Here is a 21,548-nt window from a genome sequence, read left to right as displayed (position 1 = left end):
GCTAGCTTTTAACTGTTTTTTTTTTTTTTTATTTTTAGTTCCAGCTTTTCTTCCTTCTAATCTATATACAAATACAATATTGATTTTCCTGTATATCTCTAAGAAATTTTTTTGTTTCAAATAACGGTTGGAACCGAACTCAAATTGGCTTACACACGAAGAAAGAGAATTTGTTGGCTCAGTATAATTGGGAAGTTCAAGTACAAAACTGTCATAAGACACTGCTAGACCTTAAGTCTCAAATTGTTTCATCAGGATATGGCAATCTCTGTGTTACAACTCTGCTTTCCATTGGTATTAACTTCATTCTCAGACAAACTCTTCCCACATAGTGGCATCAATGGCCACCAGCAGCTTTAAATTGAAAGTTTAGCAACACCAGGAGAAAGACAGACAGACTCTAGCAAATATCTCAGGGCTGGCTTTACAGTCTAGCCAGTGAATTAATGAATCCTTGGGGCCAGAGAATGAACTGTTCTGATGGGCCAGTCCTGGTCATGTGCTCATCAGTGGGCTTGAGGCAGGGGAGGGGTTCCACAAAGGAAAATCAAGGCATTATTCTCAGAGAAAGAGGAAATAAATGGTTAGCAGAAAATTAAAGTAAAATGTTCCCTTTCATGAGGAGTTTCCCTTTTTAACAGCGGGGGCAAGAGTGATAGGATGAAAAGAACTATGCAAGATAAAGCTTGAGGATATTTGGCAAAACTAATACAATTTGTAAAGTTTAAAAATAAAATAAATTAAAAAAAAAAAAGATAAAGCTTGAGTTTCAGAATTCCCAGTCCTGAATTCAATTCCTAGTTTGGTTAAGTATTAGCTATGTGACTTTGGCAAGTCAGTTGACCTCTTTGATTTTTAGTCTCTCCATCTAACAATAAATTCTCAGAGGTTGGAGGAGAAAGAAAAGGACAGTATTTGGCACTTGTTAATACTAAAGAGTGAATAAATAAGATGAACTGATTTTTAATATTTTTAAAAATTATATTTATTCTGGAGTGGTTCATATACTACCTCCCTGAGGGAAAGTCACAAACTCTCAAACCTCACTTTCCTCATTTGCAAAACAAATTAACTACTTAGTTGACTCAAGAAATATCTATGAAGGGGATACAGTATGTTAGGCATTTTTATAGGCACTGATGTTATAATAGTGATCAAGATATAACTATGCCCTCTTGAAACTTACATTCTGGTAAGAGAGATAGATCACTAATAAAGAAGCAAAGGAGTATATATAATGTATGTACTAAGAAGGAAAAAATAGAGTGGATTACAGAAATTTTCAGAAAATGAGGCCTGAAATTTTACTTAAGTCATCAGGAAAATGGCATTTGGGCTGTGTCCCTAAGGAAGTAATGGAGTGATCTACATAGTAGCATTCCAGGGAGAGGAAACAAGTGAAAAGGCCCTGAGGTGAGAGCCTACACTGATGGTCAATGAAAAAAGCAAAACCAGTGAATACAAAGGCAGTGAGTGGATGGGACATTGGAGAGGAGCTGGGGTCAGATTATGATATGGTTGTTGTTGTTCAGTCACTCAGTCATGTCCAACTCTTTGTGACTCCATAGACTGCAGCACACTAGGCTTCCCTGTCCTTCATCATCTCCTAGAACATGTTCAAACTCATGTCCATTGAGTCAGTGTTGCCATTCAACTATCTCATCCTCTGTTGTTCCCTTCTCCTCCTGCCTTCAGTCTTTCCCAGCATCAGGGTCTTTGCTAATGAGTCAACTCTTCACATCAGTTCACTAAAGTATTGGAACTTAAGCTTCAGCATCAGTCCTTCCAGTGAGTATTCAGGACTGATCTCCTTTAGGATTGACTGGTTTGATCTCCTTGCAGTCTAAGGGACTCTCAAGAGTCTTCTCCAATACCACAGTTCAAAAGCATCAATTCTTTGGTGTTCAGCTTTATGGTCCAACTCTCACCTCCATATTTGACTACTGGAAAAGTCATACTTTTGACTATATGGACGTTGTTGGCAAAGTAATGTCTCTGCTTTTTAATATGTTGTCTAGGTTGGTCATAGCTTTTCTTACAAGGAGCAAGTGTCTTTGAATTTCATGGCTGCAGTCACCATCTGCAATGATTTGGGAGCCTCCCAAAATAAAGTCTCTCATTGTTTCCGTTGTTTCCCTGTTTATTTGCCATAAAATGATGGAACTGGATGCCATGATCTTAGTTTTCTGAATGTTGAGTTTTAAGGCAGCTTTTTCACTCTCCTGTTTCACCTTCATCACAAGGCTCTTTAGTTCCTCTTTGCTTTCTGCCATAAGGATGGTATCATCTGCATATCTGAGGTTGTGGATATTTCTCCCAGCAGTCTCGATTCCAGCTTGTGCTTCATCCAGCCCAGCATTTTGCATGATGTACTCTGCATATAAGTTAAATAAGCAGGGTGACAGTATACAGCCTTGATGTACTCCTTTCCCAATTTGGAACCAGGCGTTACATGTCTGGTTCTAACTGTTGCTTCTTGACCAGCATACAGATTTTACAGGAGGCAGGTAAGGTATTCCCATCTCTAAGAATTTTCCACTGTTTGTTGTGATCCACATAGTCAAAGGCTTTAGCATAGTCAATGAAGCAGAAGTAGCTGTTTTTCTGGAATTCTCTTGCTTTTTCTATGATCTGACACACGTTGGCAATTTGATCTCTGATTTCTCTGCCTTTTCTAAATCCAGTTTGAACGTTTGGAAATTCTCGGTTCACATACTGTTGAAGCCTGGGCTTGGAGAATTTTGAGCATTACTTTGCTAGCATGTGAAATGAGTGCAATTGTGCAGTAGTTTGAACATTCTTTGGCATTGCTCTTCTTTGGGATTGGAATGAAAACTGATCTTTTCCAGTCTTGTGGCCAATGCTGAGTTTTCCAAATTTGCTGGCCTATTGAATGCAGCACTTTCACAGCATCATCTTTTAGGATTTGAAATAGTTCAGCTGGAATTCTATCACCTCCACTAGCTTTGTTCGTAGTGATGCTTCCTAAGGCCCACGTGACTTCACACTCCTAGATGTCTGGCTCTAGGTGAGTGATCGATCACACCATCATGTTTATCTAGGTCATTAAGATCTTTTTTGTGTAGTTCTTCTGTGTATTCTTGTCACATTTTCTTAATATCTTTTGCTTCTATTAGGTCCATACCATTTCTGTCCTTTATTGTGCCCATCTTTGCATGAAATGTTCCTTTGATATCTCTAATTTTCTTGAAGAGATCTCTAGTCTTTCTATTCTATTGTTTTCCTCTATTTCTTTGCATTGTTCACTTAGGAAGGCTTTCTTATCTTTCCTTGCTATTCTTTGGAACTCTGCATTCAGATGGGTATAACAATCCTTTTCTCCTTTGGCCTTTACTTCTCTTCTTTTTTTAATTTTTAGAAATTTATTCATTTTTTAATTGAAGGATAATTGTTTTACAGAATTTTGTTGTTTTCTGTCTTTTCTCAGCTATTTGTAAGGCCTCCTCAGACAGCCATTTTACCTTTTTGCATTTCTTTTTCTTGGAGATAGTTTTGATTACTGCCTCCTGTCCATTATCATGAGCCTCCATCCATAGTTCTTCAGCCATTCTGTCTATCAGATCTAATCCCTTGAATCTGTCATTTCCAATGTATAATCGTAAGGGATTTGTATTTAGATCTTACCTTAATGGCCTCGTGGTTTTCCCTACTTTATTCAATTTAAGTCTGAATTTTTCAATACAGAGTTCATGATCTGAACCACAGTCGGCTCCTGGTCTTGTTTTTCATGACTGTATAGTGCTTCTCCATCTTCAACTGCAAAAAATATAATCAATCTGATTTCGGTATTGACCACCTGGTGATACCCATGTGTAGGAGTCGTCTCTTGTGTTGTTGGATGAAGATGTTTTCTATGACCAGGGCGTTCTCTTGGCAAAACTCTGTTAGCCTTTGCCCTGCTTCATTTTTATTCCGGGGTCAAACTTACTTTGGTTATCTCTTGACTTCCTACTTTTGCATTACAGTCCCCTATGATAAAAAAAGGGAGAAGGCAATGGCATCCCACTCCAGTACTCTTGCCTGGAAAATCCCATGGATGGAGGAGCCTGGTAGGCTGCAGTCCATGGGATCGCTAAGAGTCCGACATGACTGAGCGACTTCACTTTCACTTTTCACTTTGATGCATTGGAGAAGGAAATGGCAACCCACTCCAGTGTTCTTGCCTAGAGAATCCCAGGGACGGTGGAACCTGGTGGGCTGCCGTCTATGGGATTGCAGAGAGTCAGACACGATTGAAGTGACTTAGCAGCAGTGGCGTGATAAAAAAGACATCTTTTTTTGATGTTAGTTCTAGAAGGTCTTGTAGGTCTTCATAGAGCCGTTCAACTTCAGTTTCTTCAGCATTAGTGGATTAGGACGTGGACTTGGATTACTGTGATATTGAATGATTTGCCTTGGAAACGGACAGAGATCATTCTGTCGCTTTTGAGACTGCACCCAAGTATTGCATTTCTTGGACTCTTTTGTTGACTATGAGGGCTTCTCCATTTCTTCTAAGGGATTCTTTCCCACAGTAGTAGATATAATGGTCATCTGAGTTAAATTTGCCCATTTCAGTCCATTTTAGTTCACAGATACCTAAAATGTCGATGTTTATTCTTACCACTCCCTGTTTGATCACTTCCAATTTACCTTGTTTTATGGAGCTAACATTTCAGGTTCCTATGCACTATTGTTCTTTACAGCATGAGACATTACTTTCACCACCAGACATACACCACTGGGAGTTGTTTCTGCTTTGGCTCAGCCTCTTCATTCCTTCTGGAGCTATTTCTCCGTTGTTCTCCAGTAGCATATTGGGCACCTACCGAGCTGGGGAGTTCATCTTTCAGTGTCATATCTTTTTGCCTTTTCATACTGTTCACGGGGTTCTCAAGGCAAGAATGCTGAAGTGGTTTGCCATTCCCTTTTCCAGTGGACCACGTTTTACCAGAACTCGCCACCATGACCCGTCCATCTTGGGTGGCCCTATCTGTATGGCTCATAGTTTCATTGAGTTAGACAAAGTTGTGACCCATGTGATCAGTTTGAATTTTACCTATTAAGCAAAATCCAAAATGATAAGGGGTTTAAACTTTATTCTAAGTGTGTCAGGAAGCCACTAGTATTTTATATATGCAAGAAGTGATCTGACTTCCATTTCAAAAATGCTACTGTGGGGAGAAGAGATGATGGTGGAGCCAGCAGGAGACCAGTTACAAAAGTTAGGAGAGTGGTTAGGACACCAGGTGGGAAAGGAGATGGTGGCTTGGACCAGGTGTGGTTTTGGAGGTAATGAAAGAAAAAGTCAGGTTGAGGAATCATTTTCAAAGTAGAGGAGGGAGTTTGCTAATAGTTTGATTGTAGGGTGTGAAAAAAAAAAAGTGTAACTGGATAAATGGTGGAGTCATTTACTGTGATAGAGGATGCTAGGGGAGGAGCAGGTTATTGTGCTGGAGTGGGAAATGAGTTTAGTTTGAAATGCTTTTTTAATCATCCAAGTTGAGATGTCAGGTAGGTGATATGAGTCTGGGAAGGGCCTAGGATGAAGCTGTAACTTTGAGAATCTTTAGCAAATAGACTGTATTTTAAGACATGGGGATGAATGGTAATCTGTTATTTTTTGCTCTTCAAAGACATAAGTTATTTATATTATCTGCGTTAGGACTAACTACTATAAATAGGTTACTGTATTATTATGATTAAAATAATATGAGTATTTTCAGTTTTTTAAGCTCTTTTTGAAGTGGGTGGTTTATCCCTGGTGGCTCAGACAATAAAAGCGTCTGCCTGCAATGTGGGAGACCTGGATTCAATCCCTGGGTCTGGAAGATCCCCTGGAGAAGGAAATGGCAATCCACTCCAGTATTGTTTCCTGGAGAACCCCCATGGACGGAGGAGCCTGATGGGTTACAGTCCATGGGATAGCAAAGAGTTGGACACGACTGAGCAACTTCACTTTCTTTCTTTCTTTGAAGTGGGTAATCAACCCTTGATGATTGTCTGCCTAGAAAAAAGTAGATATGCACACACATCATTTCACTTCAGGAATGATTCTAGATAGACTTGTACAAAGGATGGAATCCCACCACTTCAGTAGTTAGGGCTTTGTACTTAATGTATTTCAAATAAAAGATTATTCCAGATTCAGAATGTAAAAGAGATAGAGGTAGACAGAGGTGTTTTGCTTGAGGTCAGAGTAGAGGATTGAGCCGTGTAGGCTCAGCCTTCCTCACACCTGTCATAGATGCACAAATGTACATGGGTGCCCATGTTAATCTTACAGGTTTCAAAGAATAAAAACACACACAGAAATCTATGTCCTTTCCAGCTCTGGTGGCCTGTCATTTTTTTCCTGGCTGCCAGGCATATATGTTTGGTTCATGCTGACCAAGGAATCCCAGGGCTCAGGCTGAGTTTCATGGTTCTGTTATGTACATAAACAGATTTACAGTTTCTTCCCTGTAAAATTTTACTGGAAAGCCAGCAGATGGAATTATAGAATATCAGAGCTAGAAGTAAACCCAGCGATCATCTCTTCCCATCCCTTCTGTTTATTGAGAAGTATTGAATAGATGATGTCATTAGAAGAAAAAGGGTCTTGCTTAGGGTAACCTCAAAAGAAACAGACTGACCTCTGCCCCTATGTTCTCTGACTCACCATGTTTTGGAATAAATGTGGTGAGAAATACAGAAATTTTTCTGTGAACCAAAACTACACAGCCAGGTCAGAGAACTGACTTGGTGGATATCAGTGAGTGTCTGTCCATTAAAGAGAGTAAGGTCTTCTTAAGGTCTGTGCTAGAGGAACTATCAGTAGTTTGAAAGTTGACCTCCTCTTTGATTGTGAGTCCTTAGCCTGGGGTTCATGGAAAGGCCTCAGGGAATTGTGGGCTCCCCAGAAAAGGTGTATGTGTGTGTATGCACACCTATTTCTTTTTTCCTAGGAAGACAGTTCTCAAGAGTTTACTATTATAGAGTCTTAAAGAGATATGATTATCCACCCTCAAAAAGGGTTTTAAAAATAGCAACCTGAAAAATTCTCATAGGAAGCAAGATGGCTGACCATCTTAGACAGTGTTCTGTTTTAAGTTTCCACCAGCTGGTGTCCTAATGCAGATCATATAAATAAGCTATGTTTCTGGGAAGAGCAAAAAATAATAAGTAAATAGATTAAACGTGGAGTAAAAAGAAATGCCTTTATGTTCTAATCTCTAGGAGATTAATCAAATGCAAAGAAACTCATTTGTGAGTTTCTTTGATGCAGCACTCATCTATGCCATATCTCAGAATGCCAATAACTTTTTAATGTAATATTGTTTATTACTTTTCCAATACTGTGCAGAAGTCTTAGTTATTAGGAAGCAATGATTATTTGACATTTTTTCCCTTAATGACTTTTATTTTTCTACATTGCCTTCTCGTCTAATCCCTTTTTTATTATTTCCCCATTATAGTACCCAGTGGGCGCTGACATCCAACTCACCCATGCCTATTTCCTGTAATGGACGAACTTGATGCTAATGTGAGGTATGTTGCATTTTTATATATGTTGTGCTATAAATTGTGGTTATTTGAACTCTCAGACTTCTGAAAAATCTGTTTGGGTAGAGTTACAAAGTTAATAAATGTGTATTTTCTACAACATTTCATATATCAATATAATCGTGAATGTGGTACTGTTTATTAATTTTTTAATTTCATTTATGCTTAAATGGTAAGTATAATATAGCTGTAAATGATTCCAGATGCCTGTGCTAAAAGTTAGTGTTACAAGAGATGCTGTTGCATGAAAATATTCATCTCTGTAACAGGAAGGAAGAAATCTATTTAAATGGGGGCAAAAATACCTTAAGAATATTTATGTGTGTTTCTAAACTTGAGATACATACTTAAATAGCTTTTTGTGACAAGTGCTAGTTTGCTAATTCTTTTATCAACCAGGTCATTTTATTGTATGGCATAATGGTTGCATGGTATAGTTACATAAAGCTGAATTACTTTTGTTTTCTTTTCCTATAATTTCCCGCAACTCTTGGAGATCAAACAATAGGATGGCTTCTAGGGAAATTTTTTTCTTAAAGGCTTGCTGCGTTTTATTCAGTACAACCAAATAATGTGAAAAAATGTGTTCAATAAGATTTAAATGTTATGAATTGGCATTTGAGGCTGAAGATATCATTGATATCAATAGCTGGAAGACATGCTCAAAAAATACAGTCTTGGTGCAAGCACAGGAGCAGTTTTTCTTTCATTTGAGATCTGTAGGAAAGCATATTTCAGGTATAGATCAGGGGCACCGTGCCTCTGTGTTTGATGTAGGAGAACCCTGTTACAAAATGAAGCTGTCAAACATCTTGACAGAAACTCTAATGTAATGTGACTGGAGTTGCAAAGATGTACTATCACCGTAACCCAGGGATTCCTTAAGGGTCAAATATGTCTCATGAATAATAAAAGGCCAAAGTGAGCAATGTCAATGGCTGTAAGTTTATCAAGTTGTTTTAAGTTTCAGACACTGTATTAAAGTGGATCAGTTGGTTAAAATGTACTTCTTTTTGGGTAATTCAGATAGCATGATCTCCGACATTTCTAGATTTTCAACATTTATTTACAGTGGCCTTGAATTCTAATAGCAGGATACAATTCAATTAAATTAACATTAGCCTTTCTTTTGGGTGCTGTAGAAGTGTTATGCAGGATACAAGATGGTATCAGTCCTCAGAATCTTGTCTCTGGACCATCTTCTTTGTCTGATTTCTAAACTGATCCCATCAATATATACTCACCCTTACCCACTCCCCCTTCCTACCCACAGTATTAGTAATATGCAAATGCAACAGACTTTCCACCCATTTCCTTCCCAGCCCACACTCTTGGTGTCCATGAAAGGACATTAATTTACCAAATTGTGATGTATGGATCACTAGTAATGCATGATGATTTTAGGTGGCACATGAACATCTGTTTTATTTTAAAGTAGGTATTTTAAGGTAATCTTATAGGGGCAAGTAATGGTGGCTCAGACAGTAAAGAATCTGCCATCCCTGAATTGGGAGGATCCCCTGGAGAAGAGAATGGCTACTCATTCCAGTATTCTCGCCTGGGAAAGTCTATGGACAGAGGAGCCTGGCAGGCTACAGTCCATGGGGTCACAAAGAGTCTGACATGACTGAGAGACTAACATTTAAACTTAATACTATTTTGCCACTGATAGTAGTGAAATAGAATTTTCTTCTAAAATACATTTAGTTAAAATTTAAAAGTAAGTTTTACTAAAAGAAAAGTTTTATACAACTGTATTAATTATATTTATCATGTTGTAGTTAAACTTATCCTGTAATTGGGGGTTAGCATCTTTTAACTGCCTTCATTCTTATTGAGAGTAAATCCTAATAACTTTCATGCCAAAGAAAAGTATTTTTTTCTATTTCTTTAATTTTTTATCTATATGAGATGGTGAAAGTGAAAGTCACTCAGTTGTGTCCAGCTCTTTGTGACCCCATGGACTGTACAGTCCATAAAGTTCTCCAGGCCAGAATACTGGAATGGGTAGCTGTTCCCTTCTCCAGGGGATCTTCCCAACTCAGAGACTGAACTCAGGTCTCACACATTGCAGGTGGATTCTTAACCACCTGAGCCATAGGGAAGCCCATATGCGATGGTGGATGTTCACTAAACTTATTGTGGTATTCATTTCACGATATATGTAAGTCAGCTCAGTATGCTGTATACCTTAAACTTATACAGTGCTATAAGTCAATTATATCTCAATAAAGCTGAAAAAGAATATTACGTATGTTTAAACTATTCATTAAAAATAAATGTGAAAAATCCAGATGGGTCCTATGAAGACAACTAGGGTCCAAAAGCCCATATTCTAGGTATAACTAGATAGAATACATTTTGTTATTGGAAGAATAGAAATCAGAAATTCTTACTTTGGTAAGGAAATGTCTTCACTTGGTAAAGTGTCCATATAGAGTGAAAGCCAAAGGGCCTGGGTTCCTGGCACAGGAGAGGAATTTTTTAAGTTGCTCTGAAGACAGGAAAATGAGTGGGCAGAGGAGGGAGAGGTAGGAAAAAAGTAAATTCCAAGAAGAAGGACAGTCTGGATTCTGCTTAGCAGAAGGTGAAGTATGTAGTCGTGTGGTGGCTGTAAAATGTTGAGAGGAGTTAGGTGGCATATTTTTTGTTTGTTTGTTTAAAATTCATGATGTGTGTGCTGACCTCTCCCAGCACTGAGTTCTATAGCAGAATTTTCTAGCTTGGCTAGGAAATCAGTGTTGAATATTTACTATGTATGAGGTCATCATAAACTATAAACTTAACATGTATTATCTCGTTTAATTTTTAAAACAATCTTCCATTTTACAGTGTGTGGTAACTAAGGTACAAAGGGGTTAAGTAACTTGCTTAAGGTCATAAAATCACATTGCCTCCTACTATACTACAGATATTTTATGAGTGTGTGTGTGTGTAAGTTGGTGAGATGGCTGACATTCCTGTCTTGGTAAATGTAGTTTGGAAGAGAGAATGAATATGTGAGAATGAACACCCCAAAAAGCACAGGATGGGAGAAGAATATAAATGCCTGGGGAAATTTCAGAAATCTGAGAGAAAGATTACTGTGGGATATAGAATTGAGAGACTCCATCCAGTTTTTCCCAGATATCAAAGAACAGAGAGGTCCTAGGATGACACTTAGGGCTAAATAAAAATGTCTAGCATTTAAGTATTTTGACAGGCCATACTGAACACCTGATTTTTGGTTTGTTTGGTTTCATTTAATTGAGTTTCTTATTTCATTTTGACCCTTGCTATTGTATATCTACTGTTATTGACTGTAAGCATCAGAAACTAACTTGCTAATATATTCAAAGGTAATTTTGGGGAAGCCATAATATATAGGTTCAAATAATTAAGGTGAAAATTCTGGGGGTCTTGGCTTGTAAATAAAAAGAACTTTGAGAATTCTAGTAGAGGTAAAAAGTGGAACAATAGCCAACCATAGGAAGAAGTGATCAGTACATTTCTGCATCATGGATGATGTCCAACTCTTTGCTCTATCAATATATGCTGTTCAAGAATCAGAATCAGACGTCTGATTGACCAGGCTAAGTCATGTGACAATTTGTTGTCCAGCATTCATAATGGGAGGTGAATATCAATCAGGAAGATGGCATGCAATGGAGGAAAGTTAAATCCCCTGAAGAAATTGGTGCTTTTTAGGAAAGGGGAATTGAGGCTTGGTAGCCAAAATATGCGGAGAAGGCAATGGCACCCCACTCCAGTACTCTTGCCTGGAAAATCCCATGGGCGGAGGAGGCTGGTGGGCTGCAGTCCATGGGGTCGCAAAGAGTTGGACACGACTGAGCGACTTCACTTTCACTTTTCACTTTTATGCATTGGAGAAGGAAATGGCAACCCACTCCAGTGTTCTTGCCTGGAGAATCCCAGGGACGGGGGAGCCTGGTGGGCTGCCGTCTATGGGGTCACACAGAGTCAGACACGACTGAAGTGACTTAGCAGCAGCAGCAGCAGCAGCAGCAGCAGCAGCAGCCAAAATATCTTAATGTCAAACTCCATTTGTTTTGTTGCAGTTGGATTTATCTATGTTATTTATAAGTTAGTTGCTCCGTGGGTAAATAAAAATATGTAAGGGTTCCTTTATTAGTTTAATATAATTAAGCACCTAAAAGATGTGCCAGGAAGAGTTAACATAAGTGCCTGTTCTTAAAGATCTCAAGCTAGAAGACTGTTACACAAATAGAACTTAGTAAAATGACAAGAGAGCCTGAATAGTGAGCTATATACAATGAGCTGTATTCTCTGTGAACTAACTATAAGGTACAAGCTGGAATCAAGATAGATAGGAGAAAACATCAGCAACTTCAGATATGCAGATGATACCACTTTAATGGCAGAAAGCTAAGAGGAGCTAAAGAGCCTCTTGATGAGGGTGAAGGAGAAGAGTAAAAGAGCCAGTTTAAGACTAAAGATTTAAAAAATTAAGATCATGGCATCCTCCCCCATTACTGCATGGCAAATAGAAGGGAAAAAATTGGAAGTAGTGACAGATTTCCTCTTCTTGGACTCCAAAATCACTGCTGATGGTGACTGCAGCCATGAAATCAGAAGACAATTGCTTCTTGGCAGGAAAGCGATGGCAAACCTAGACAGTGTGCTGAAAAGCAGAGACATTAGTTTGCCAACAAAGGTCCACATAGTCAAGGTTATGGTCTTCCCAGTGCTCACGTACAGTTCTGAGAGCTGGACCATAAAGAAGACAGATGCCAAAGAATTGATGCCTTCTAACTGTGGTGCTGGAGAAGACTCCTGAAAGCCCCTTGGACGGCAAGGAGATCAGTCAATATTAAAGGAGACCAACTCCGAATATTCACTGGAAGGACTGAAGCTGAAGCTGTAGTATTCTGGTCATCTGATGCAAACAGATGACTCATTAGAGAAGTCCCTGATGCTGGGAAAGATTGAGAGCAGAAGGAGAAGAGGGCATCAGGATGATATGGCTGGACAGCATCACTGATGCAATGAACATGAACTTGGGTAAACTCTGGGAGATAGTGAGAGACAGGGAGGCCTGGCGTGCTGCTGTCCATGGGGTTGCCAAGTCTAACACAACTGGATGACTGAACAACAACAACAAAAAAAAAAAAGAAGAAAGAAATACTAGGTGTGGATTTTAGAAATAGGAGAAGCATTACAAGCATTTTTCCCTTAAGAGCTTTCATTGCAGAGAGCAGTTGATGTAGGATGGATTTACTCAGGATGAAAAGCCAGCAGTGAATCAGGCCCTGCCTGGAGGGGCAAGTTCCTGATGAGTCCTAACCTTTGATAAGTAGTGTCTCAAATCTTGCAGCCATCTCTTTCCAGACAATCTGACACACACTTGATGTCAGTTTCTGGTCTCCTTGCTTCTTGTTGGGGCTCTGTAAGACAACAGCATTCTTTTTGTAGGGTTGAAGAAAGGAAAATGGAAAGAGTAGCTTTGGTGACTTTGCAGCAGATTCTTCTTGAGGATATCCCTGGCCCGCGTTTGGGCGGTGAACCTGGCAGTCCCTAACCCCCCTGCTCACCCCTGAGCTGCTGTGGCTACTTGATGTGGCTCCGAAATAGTTACTGCCTGACTTCAGACATAACCCATGCTTTTTTTCCTCCAAGTTGTGTAGCCCTTTATTAGCAACTAAAATAGAAGGTATCTGTTGTACAACATGGATAGTGATTGACTATAACTGGAGATTTTTATATCCTAAAGGCTGGAAGCTTTTTAACCCATGTTTTTTGTTTTAACTACTAGATTCTCCCCACTGACATGTGTCTCTCCTCAGCTCATGTGTGAGTCCTAAAGGTGACCCAGGTCTGTATCCTTTTCTTCCTGCTGCTTATTGCACATAAACAGTTTCTGCTTTCCAATAATTTTTTCCCTAATAGTTTATGATTCCACAAAGTATAGGGTTCAGGCAGCAGTTAAGTAAGAGCAGAAAAGTTCAAATATTCACAAATTTGCTCTTTGAAGATTTCTCAAAATAAAGAGCTCAGATATTGAATGGAGAGAAAATTTATTTTTAAATCTTGATTCTTTTTATTTTATTTTTCAGGTTTTTTTTATCGCTTTATTTTTGTATTTTTTGTGATGGTTTTTATTTTTTATTCTGTTGGTTGCTCTCTTAATTGCATTGTCTAATACAATCGTCTATTTCGTTACTTATTTATTCCTTAATTTGAATGATAATAAAATTTTTCAGTATTTGGTTCTTCCTCCTTTCCCTCTGCCCTTCAAAATTATCTAATTTTAATTGAATATATTATTTTCCTCAGTGTTTATCTTTATATCCTTAAATATACATTTTCATCTCTATGACTTGATTTATTGATTTTAAATACTCTTTCTGAGCACAAAATATAGATTAATTGGAAAGTAGCATATTCATATATGCGGTTCCATTCCACCTTCTGTCCAACTTCCTCTCTTGGCTTCTGTCTAATCATTTTAATTCTGTATTGTTGAGGTTTATCATTTACAGATTATTCTACAGCTGTAATTTGTCTTTGACAAAGTCCTGGAGTTCAAAATACTTAAAGCTCACCTTGAATCATTTTCCTATTATTTTCCCTTCAAATATATTATTTACCCAAGAATATTTTTTTAAATTTTATTTATTTTTAACTGGAGGATAATCGCTTTACAATGTTGTGTTGGCATACATCCCCATGAATCAACTATAGGTATACATATGTCCTCTCCATCTTGAACCTCTCTCCTACCTCCCACCCCATTCATACCTCAAATCTGGTGCTCTGCTCTGGTGTCGCAGAGCACCAGATTTGAGCTCTCTGCGTCATACAGTAAATTTGCACTGGCTATCTAATTTTACATATGACAATGCATGCGTTTCAGTGCTACTGTCTCAATTTGTCCCGCGCTCTTCCTCTCCCGCCCCCGTGGGTAGCCACAGGTCTGTTCTTTCAGCTGTGGCTTCCTCCCAGCCTTGACTCATCTCCCTGCTCCAGTACACTTTGCTGGTGCACTGCCTCTACTCAGTAAGAACACCTTGGTTTAATACTCTGTTTCTCCTCCAAAGAGTAACTGTTATGCTTACTCAGTAATGTTTCTCATTAGCAACCAAAACAGCATCATACAGGAATGATGAATCGTGTAAATGGTAGCATTTCCCTCCTTTTTGCTATGGTTTCTAGCAGTCAGAACTGCATTTGTAACTACCATTAGCAAGTATAGAAGATCTCTAGGCCCTTATTGTGGCTCTAACATGCCTTTATTTTATTTTTCCAATTCTTTTTGCCACTTCATCTTGTTTCTTTTGATTTTTTTTAACTACAACTTATATTGTTTATTTTTGTAAACCACTTTAAGAAATGAAGGGAAGAAGGAAGAGAGGGAGAAAAAACTCAAGAAGCATTTTTTTCCCAAGAGAGAATCTTTCTTCTTTCTTTGGTAGGGCTTGCCATGTGACAGGGAGCACTTAGCATCACTGAACAGAAGATCAAAATGGCAAGCTTTTATATAGAGCACAAATAAATCTGAATACATACCAAAAGCTGAATACTTAAAAATATAAAATATATACACAATGTAAATGCAGTCACCTGCTGTACACATGTCATAACATTAATTAAAAACCATGACATGATAAGTATTTGGTTGACCCTTGAACAACATGGATTTGAGCTGATTGAATCCACTTATGTGCAGATTTTTTCAATAGGAAATACTACATTATTGCATGGTTTAAGGTTGGTTGAATCCATGGATGTGTAACTGTTGGTACGGAGGGCCAACTATAAGTTATACATAGATTTTCAACTGCTCAGAGAGTCAGTACCCCTTACCCTGAGTTATTCAAAGGTTAACTCTAATTACCCAATTGCCTTAATTCTGTCATGGCACTAAGTTGCAATTTACTACTTCAAATCAGTAAATAAAATTCATTGGAAATCAATGTGACTACAGGAATTAATTGAAATGATCCAATTTTAGCAGAGAAAAAAATAGCAATTTTACAAATTAGAGAGTGTTGTATAACACAGGGAAGTTTAAGCTGGTGCTCTGTGATGACCTAGAGGGGTGGGATGAGGAGATAGGGTGGGAGGGAGGGGATATATGTATACTTATGACTGATTCACATTGTTGTATGGCAGAAACCAATACACCATTGCAAAGTAATTATCCTCCAATAAAAATAAATTTTAAAAGATAAATAAAAATAAATTTTAAGTAAAAAAAATAAGGGAGTTGATTTCTGGTTTGATTATTAGTACTGGTGACAGTACTTACTTGTATGCGTGTGTTTAGTCACCAAGTCATGTCTGACTCTGCAACCCTTGGATTATAGCTTGCCAAGCTTCTCTGTCCTTGGAATTTCCCAGGCAAGAATACTGGAATGGGTTGCCATTTCCTTCTCCAGGTGACAATGCTTAGATTTCACTAAAGACTCAGGATGAAGTTAGAATTTTTAATGCTAAATATCCTAAAGCCTTGAAATAACTTCTAGAGTTTAAAATCAAGGTGTACAAGTTGTCAGCCCTGAAGACTTATCAATATGTAATTGATTTGGAAGCAGAGTTAATTCATATTTGTAACCTGGCAATTGCAACTGTGAGCATGTGCAACTTTAAGTCAGTGAAATGTTTTGCAGGAAATCTGTCTTCAGGCTTTGAAATTATGACATGCATTAGCATATAAGGAGAAAGTGAGTGGGTACCATTTAAAAGGGGTTATTTTTATGTTGCTTTAGAAATGTAAATGAGAATCATACTCAACGTTATTACTTGACTGATACAATGGTGATTGTTCAGTCAGTTTTCTGATTATATCAGAAACCTACAAACTGGAACTTACCTTGTTCCTCATGGGGTCACAGGGGACCTTAAAGGGTAGGATGACATTTATGGTCCTAAAACAGTAGTCTCTTGCAGTGTGTGAAATTTGCTGGTTGTGGCTTGAAGCTAGCAGTCCTCTACATGATGTCACTCTATGATGTCAACTGGAACCATCACAGGAAGCTGAAAGAGTGGGGTTTTGGGAAATAAAACGGCATGGGTTCAAGTCTTGGCTTTCTTATTTACTAGCTATATGACTTTGAACTAGTTATTTCATTCTCAGATCCTTTAGTTTTGGCATCTTGAAAATGGGGTTTTTGTAAGGATTATAAATAATGTAGGTAATACTCTTAACATAGTGTCTCACACATACATACATCAAACAAATGGTGAATGTTGTCTTTAGTGATCACAATAATCATGAGATATAGGCTTTTATTACCCCCGAGGACTGCTGATTAATTGCTATATAAGTTTATTGATTGCTTAAATTTGGTATCCATTTAATTGGCTGAGCTTATTAATCACTTGTTCAATTTTTTGGCTGTTTGTCCTTGATTGTGCCAATTCTCTGCTGAGAAAACTGAGGCTCTCTGAAAGGTGATAGAAAACCTTCAGTGCTGGGTCTCACAAGTGGCATAATTGGGATACTCTTCTCTACCCTATTCAGCACTGTTTTCTCTTTACTCTGCATCTTCCGTGAACATGGATCCATTCCTGTTTGGGAATTGGAGGATCTAAGATTCAATCCTATGTCTTGTTGACTCAGTCTTATGCTCTGTTCAATAAAGCCATCTCTCTATTATATGCAATGCATCCCTTAACTGATGATTTTTTGTTTAGAGGCAAGCATCTCTGACTTTTTTCTTTCTGTTTCTATGTGTATCAGTGTCCTGTTGGGAAAATAGAGGCTGTTTAATAAATTTCAAACAAAGGTAGGTTTAATGCAGGGCATTGGTCACAAAGCTCCCTGAAAGGACAGGAAGGAGGGGGTGTGAACCAGAGGTCATGAAGCTTCGGGGAACTGCCCCAAGCCCTGCTGTCATCACATTTGTTGCTTACGGACTCATTTGCTACTGCTATCACTGCTGATGGCACTTCCAGATACTGGAGAGAAATGTTTCTTTTTTCCTCTCAAAATCCAGTTTCCCATTCTTGACCTCTTATTTAGAGAACATAAGCAGAAGCTATCTAGTAAGAAGTAAGGAAAGTAGAGTTTTTAGATTTCTTCCCTCTCTGATTGGGAGCCACATTTCTATAAGAGGTGAAGCCAGTATTTTTACTGGGGTTTGCTTGATATCAGACTCTAAGTTTCACAGTTTGCTTGTGCTGAGATTTCTGTGTTGTAGAGTATCTGTTCTGTTAATTTTAAGACTTGGGTTTCCAAACTAAAGGCCTGGCACATACATTTGTTTGTCCTGTTTCAGTTTTTAAAAAATGACTGAAGCGCCTGTGGGGAGCCTGGGCACTCTCCAGTTTACCAGAGTAACAATGAATTATATTATCTGCAAACAACCATTTTGTTACCCCTACCTAGCCATAGCATTCAGTTGGTCAGGGAGTTCAATCTGCCTACCACATCCTCAAAGGCTTTTTATTTTATTAATTAAATTTTGAAAGTGGGGTAAGAACCATTTAAATTTTTATAGACCATATTATGACATTTAGTACCTGCTATTTTTCTCCCTGGAAATTTCTTTTATTATCAGTTAGCAAATAGGGTTGTGTTGAATTAAAGAACTTTTTCAATTAAGGAATTGAAACAGGTTTCTAACTAAATATCTGTTAAGTGATTACCATTTTATCAGTCAGGTAATGATGTGCAGGCAATGTTCTTATTTGCATTTCTAAAGAACTGTAAGAATAATCTTTCTTTTTCCCCATTCTCCTCTGCCCACTCACTTGCTCCTGAACTTATAATGGCTTTATTAATTTCAGTGCTTGAAAAAAGTATTATAGAAAGTACTCATCCTTGAATGTTCAGTACTACCATGTATTTTGCTTAACAGATATAGATGCATATTTATTGTAAGATCTCCCTGTCTACAGTGTAACTGGCTTTTTTAGCCTCACCATATCTCAAATGTCACCATTGTTCATTATGTATAATTATTGCAATCCAAACCCTCAAAGTTGAGTTCTAGAAAAAGTGTATGTGTAGGTAATATAGCACTCCTTTGTTGGTGGTGGTCAGTCACTAAGTTGTGTCCAACTCTTTCCAACACCATGAACTGCAGCACGCCAGGCTTCTCTGTCCATCACTATATCCCTGAGTTTGCTCAAATTTATGTCCATTGACTCAGTGATGCCATCCAACCATCTCATCTTCTGTCTTCCCCTTCTCTTCCTGCCTTCAATCTTTGCTAGCATAGATGTCTTTTCAATGAGTCGACTCTTCGCATCAGGTGGCTAAAATATTGGAGCTTCAGCTTTAGCATCAATCCTTCCAATGAATTCAGTTCAGTTCAGTCACTCAGTCATGTCCGACTCTGCGACACCATGAACCACAGGATTCCAGGCCTCCCTGTCCATCACCAAATATCAGAGTTTACCCAAACTCATGTCCTTTGAGTCGGTGATGCCATCCAACCATCTCATCCTCTGTCATCCCCTTCTCCTCCTGCCTTCAATCTTTCCCAGCATCAGGGTCTTTTGAAATGAGTCAGCTCTTCACATCAGGTGGCCAAAGTATTGCAGTTTCAGCTTTAGCATCAGTCCTTCCAATGAACACCCAGAACTGATCTCCTTTAGGATGGACTGATTGGATCTCCTTGTAGTCCAAGGGACTCTCAAGAGTCTTCTCCAACACCACAGTTCAAAAGCATCAATTCTTCTGCATTCAGCTTTCTTTATAGTCCAACTCTCACATCCATACATGACTACTGGAAAAAACCATAGCCTTGACTAGACAGACATTTGTTGACAAAGTAATGTCTCTGCTTTTGAATATGCTGTCTTGGTTGGTCATAACTTTCCTTCTAAGGAGTAAGCATCTTTTAATTTCATGGCTGCAATCACCATCTGTAGTGATTTTGGAACCCCCCAAAATAGTCAGCCACTGTTTCCACTGTTTCCCCATCTATTTCCCATGAAGTGATGGGACAAGATGCCATGATCTTAGTTTTCTGAATGTTGAGCTTTAAGCCAGCTTTTTCACTCTCCTCTGTCACTTTCATCAAGAGACTCTTTAGTTCTTCTTCACTTTCTGCCATAAGGGTGGTGTCATCTGCATATCTGAGGTTATTGATATTTCTCCTGGCAATCTTGATTCCAGCTTGTGCTTCTTCCAGCCCAGCATTTCTCATGATGTACTCTGCATATAAGTTAAATAAGCAGGGTGACAATATACAGCCTTGATGTACTTCTTTTCCTATTTGGTACCAGTCTGTTGTTCCATGTCCAGTTCTAACTGTTGCTTCCTGATCTGCATACAGGTTTCTCAAGAGGCAGATCAGGTGGTCTGGTATTCCCATCTCTTTCAGAATTTTCCACAGAATATTATTTTATTTATCTATTATTTTATTTACGGAGTATTATTTTATTCATTTTATTTTATTCTTTATTCCACAGAATATTCCAATGAATATTCAGGACTAATTTGCTTTAGTGTTAAGTGGTTTGATCTCCTTACTGTCCAAGGGACTGTCAAGAGTTTTCCCCAGCACCACAGTTTGAAAGCATCGATTCTTCGGTGTCAGCCTCTTTATAGTCCAACTCTCACATCCATACATGACTACTGGAAAAACCATAACTTTGATCATATGGACCTTTCTCAGCAAAGTGATGTCTCTGCTTTTTAATACACTATGTTTGTCATAGCTATTCTTCCAAGGAAAAATCGTCTTTTAATTTTGTGGCTGCAGTCACTGTCCAAAGTGATTTGGGAGCCCAAGAAAATGAAATTTGACACTGTCCATATTTTCTCCATCTATTTGCCATAAAGTGATGGGACTGGATGCCATGATCTTAGTTTTTTGAATTCTGAGTTTTAAGCCAGCTTTTTCACTCTTCTTTCACCTTCATCAAGAGGCTCTTTATTTCCTCTTTACTTTCTGCCATTAAAGTGGTGTCATCTGTATATCTGAGGTTGTTGATACTTCTCCCAGCAATCTTGATTCCAGCTTGTGATTCATCCAGCCCAGCATTTTACATGATGTACTCTGCATATAAGTTAAATAAGCAGGGTGATAGTATACAGCCTTGACTCTCTCCTTTCCCAATTTTAAACCAGTCTGTTGTTCCATGTCCAGTTCTAACTGTTGCTTCTCGTTGTGCTTATAGGTTTCTCAGGAGGCAGGTAAGGTGGTCGGTATTCCCATCTCTTTAAGAATATGCCACAGTTTGTTGTGATCCATACAGTCAAAGGCTTTAGCATGGTCAATGAAGCATATGTAGATTTTTTTTTTTTAATTACCTTGCTTTTTCTATGATCCAGCATATGTTGGCAATTGATTTCTGGTTTCTCTGCCTTTTCTAAATCCAGCTTGAACACCTGGAAGTTCTCGGTTCATGTACTGCTGAAGCCTAGCTTAAAGAATTTTGAGCATAATCTTGCTGGAGTGTGAAATGAGTGCAATTATACACTACTTTGAACATTCTTTGACCTTGCCTTTCTTTGGGATTGAAATGAAAACTGATCTTTTCCAGTCCTGAGGCCACTGCTGAGTTTACCAAATTTGTTGATAAAATGAGTGCAGTGGTTTAACAGCATCATCTTTTAAGATTTGAAATAGCCCAGCTGGAATTCCATTACCTCCACTAGGTTTGTTAGTAGTGATGTTTCCTGACTCACTTGACTTTATGCTCCAGAATGTCTGGCTCTAGATGAGTGATCACATCATCATGGTTAACTGGGTCACTAAGAGCTTTTTTGTATACAGTTCTTCTTGAATGTGTATTCTTGCACCTTTTCTTGATCTCTCTGCTTCTGTTAGGTCCTTGCCATTTTTGTCCTTTATTGTGCCTATCTTTGTATGAAATGTTCCCTTGGTATCTCCAGTTTTTTAAAAGGTATCTTTAGTCTTTCCCATTCTGTCACCATAGATCCAATCCACTGTCCAGGAACCAATACAACTCCTAAGTTGCTTCTTAAATATGAAAAAAAAAAAAAACAAACTACTTCTCAATATTTGAAAAATATTGGTAATAGTAAATGAATAAAACTATATATGGAAGGTCCATAAATGTGA

The 21,548-nt window shown here is 38.3% G+C and overlaps 1 protein-coding gene across 7 annotated transcripts in view; it reads left to right on the top strand.

The window, feature by feature from the left end:
* Nucleotides 1-21,548, top strand: part of HTR4 (5-hydroxytryptamine receptor 4) — a 205,830-nt gene that overhangs the window by 16,035 nt on the left and 168,247 nt on the right. For all 7 annotated transcript variants that reach the window (XR_011464842.1, XM_070374583.1, XM_070374580.1 and 4 more), the window contains exon 2: nucleotides 7,458-7,530. Coding sequence is in view for 6 of the 7 variants with exons in the window: in XM_070374583.1 (XP_070230684.1) it covers nucleotides 7,505-7,530 (26 nt within the window). In the remaining variant the exon portion in view is untranslated. The remainder of the gene's footprint in view (nucleotides 1-7,457; nucleotides 7,531-21,548) is intronic.

This window comes from Bos mutus, chromosome 7, assembly GCF_027580195.1.
Source record: "Bos mutus isolate GX-2022 chromosome 7, NWIPB_WYAK_1.1, whole genome shotgun sequence".
NCBI classification, from domain to species: Eukaryota; Metazoa; Chordata; class Mammalia; order Artiodactyla; family Bovidae; genus Bos; species Bos mutus.
The sequence above is the reverse complement of the archived record's forward strand: the minus strand, read 5'-3'. Positions and strand labels throughout refer to the sequence as shown.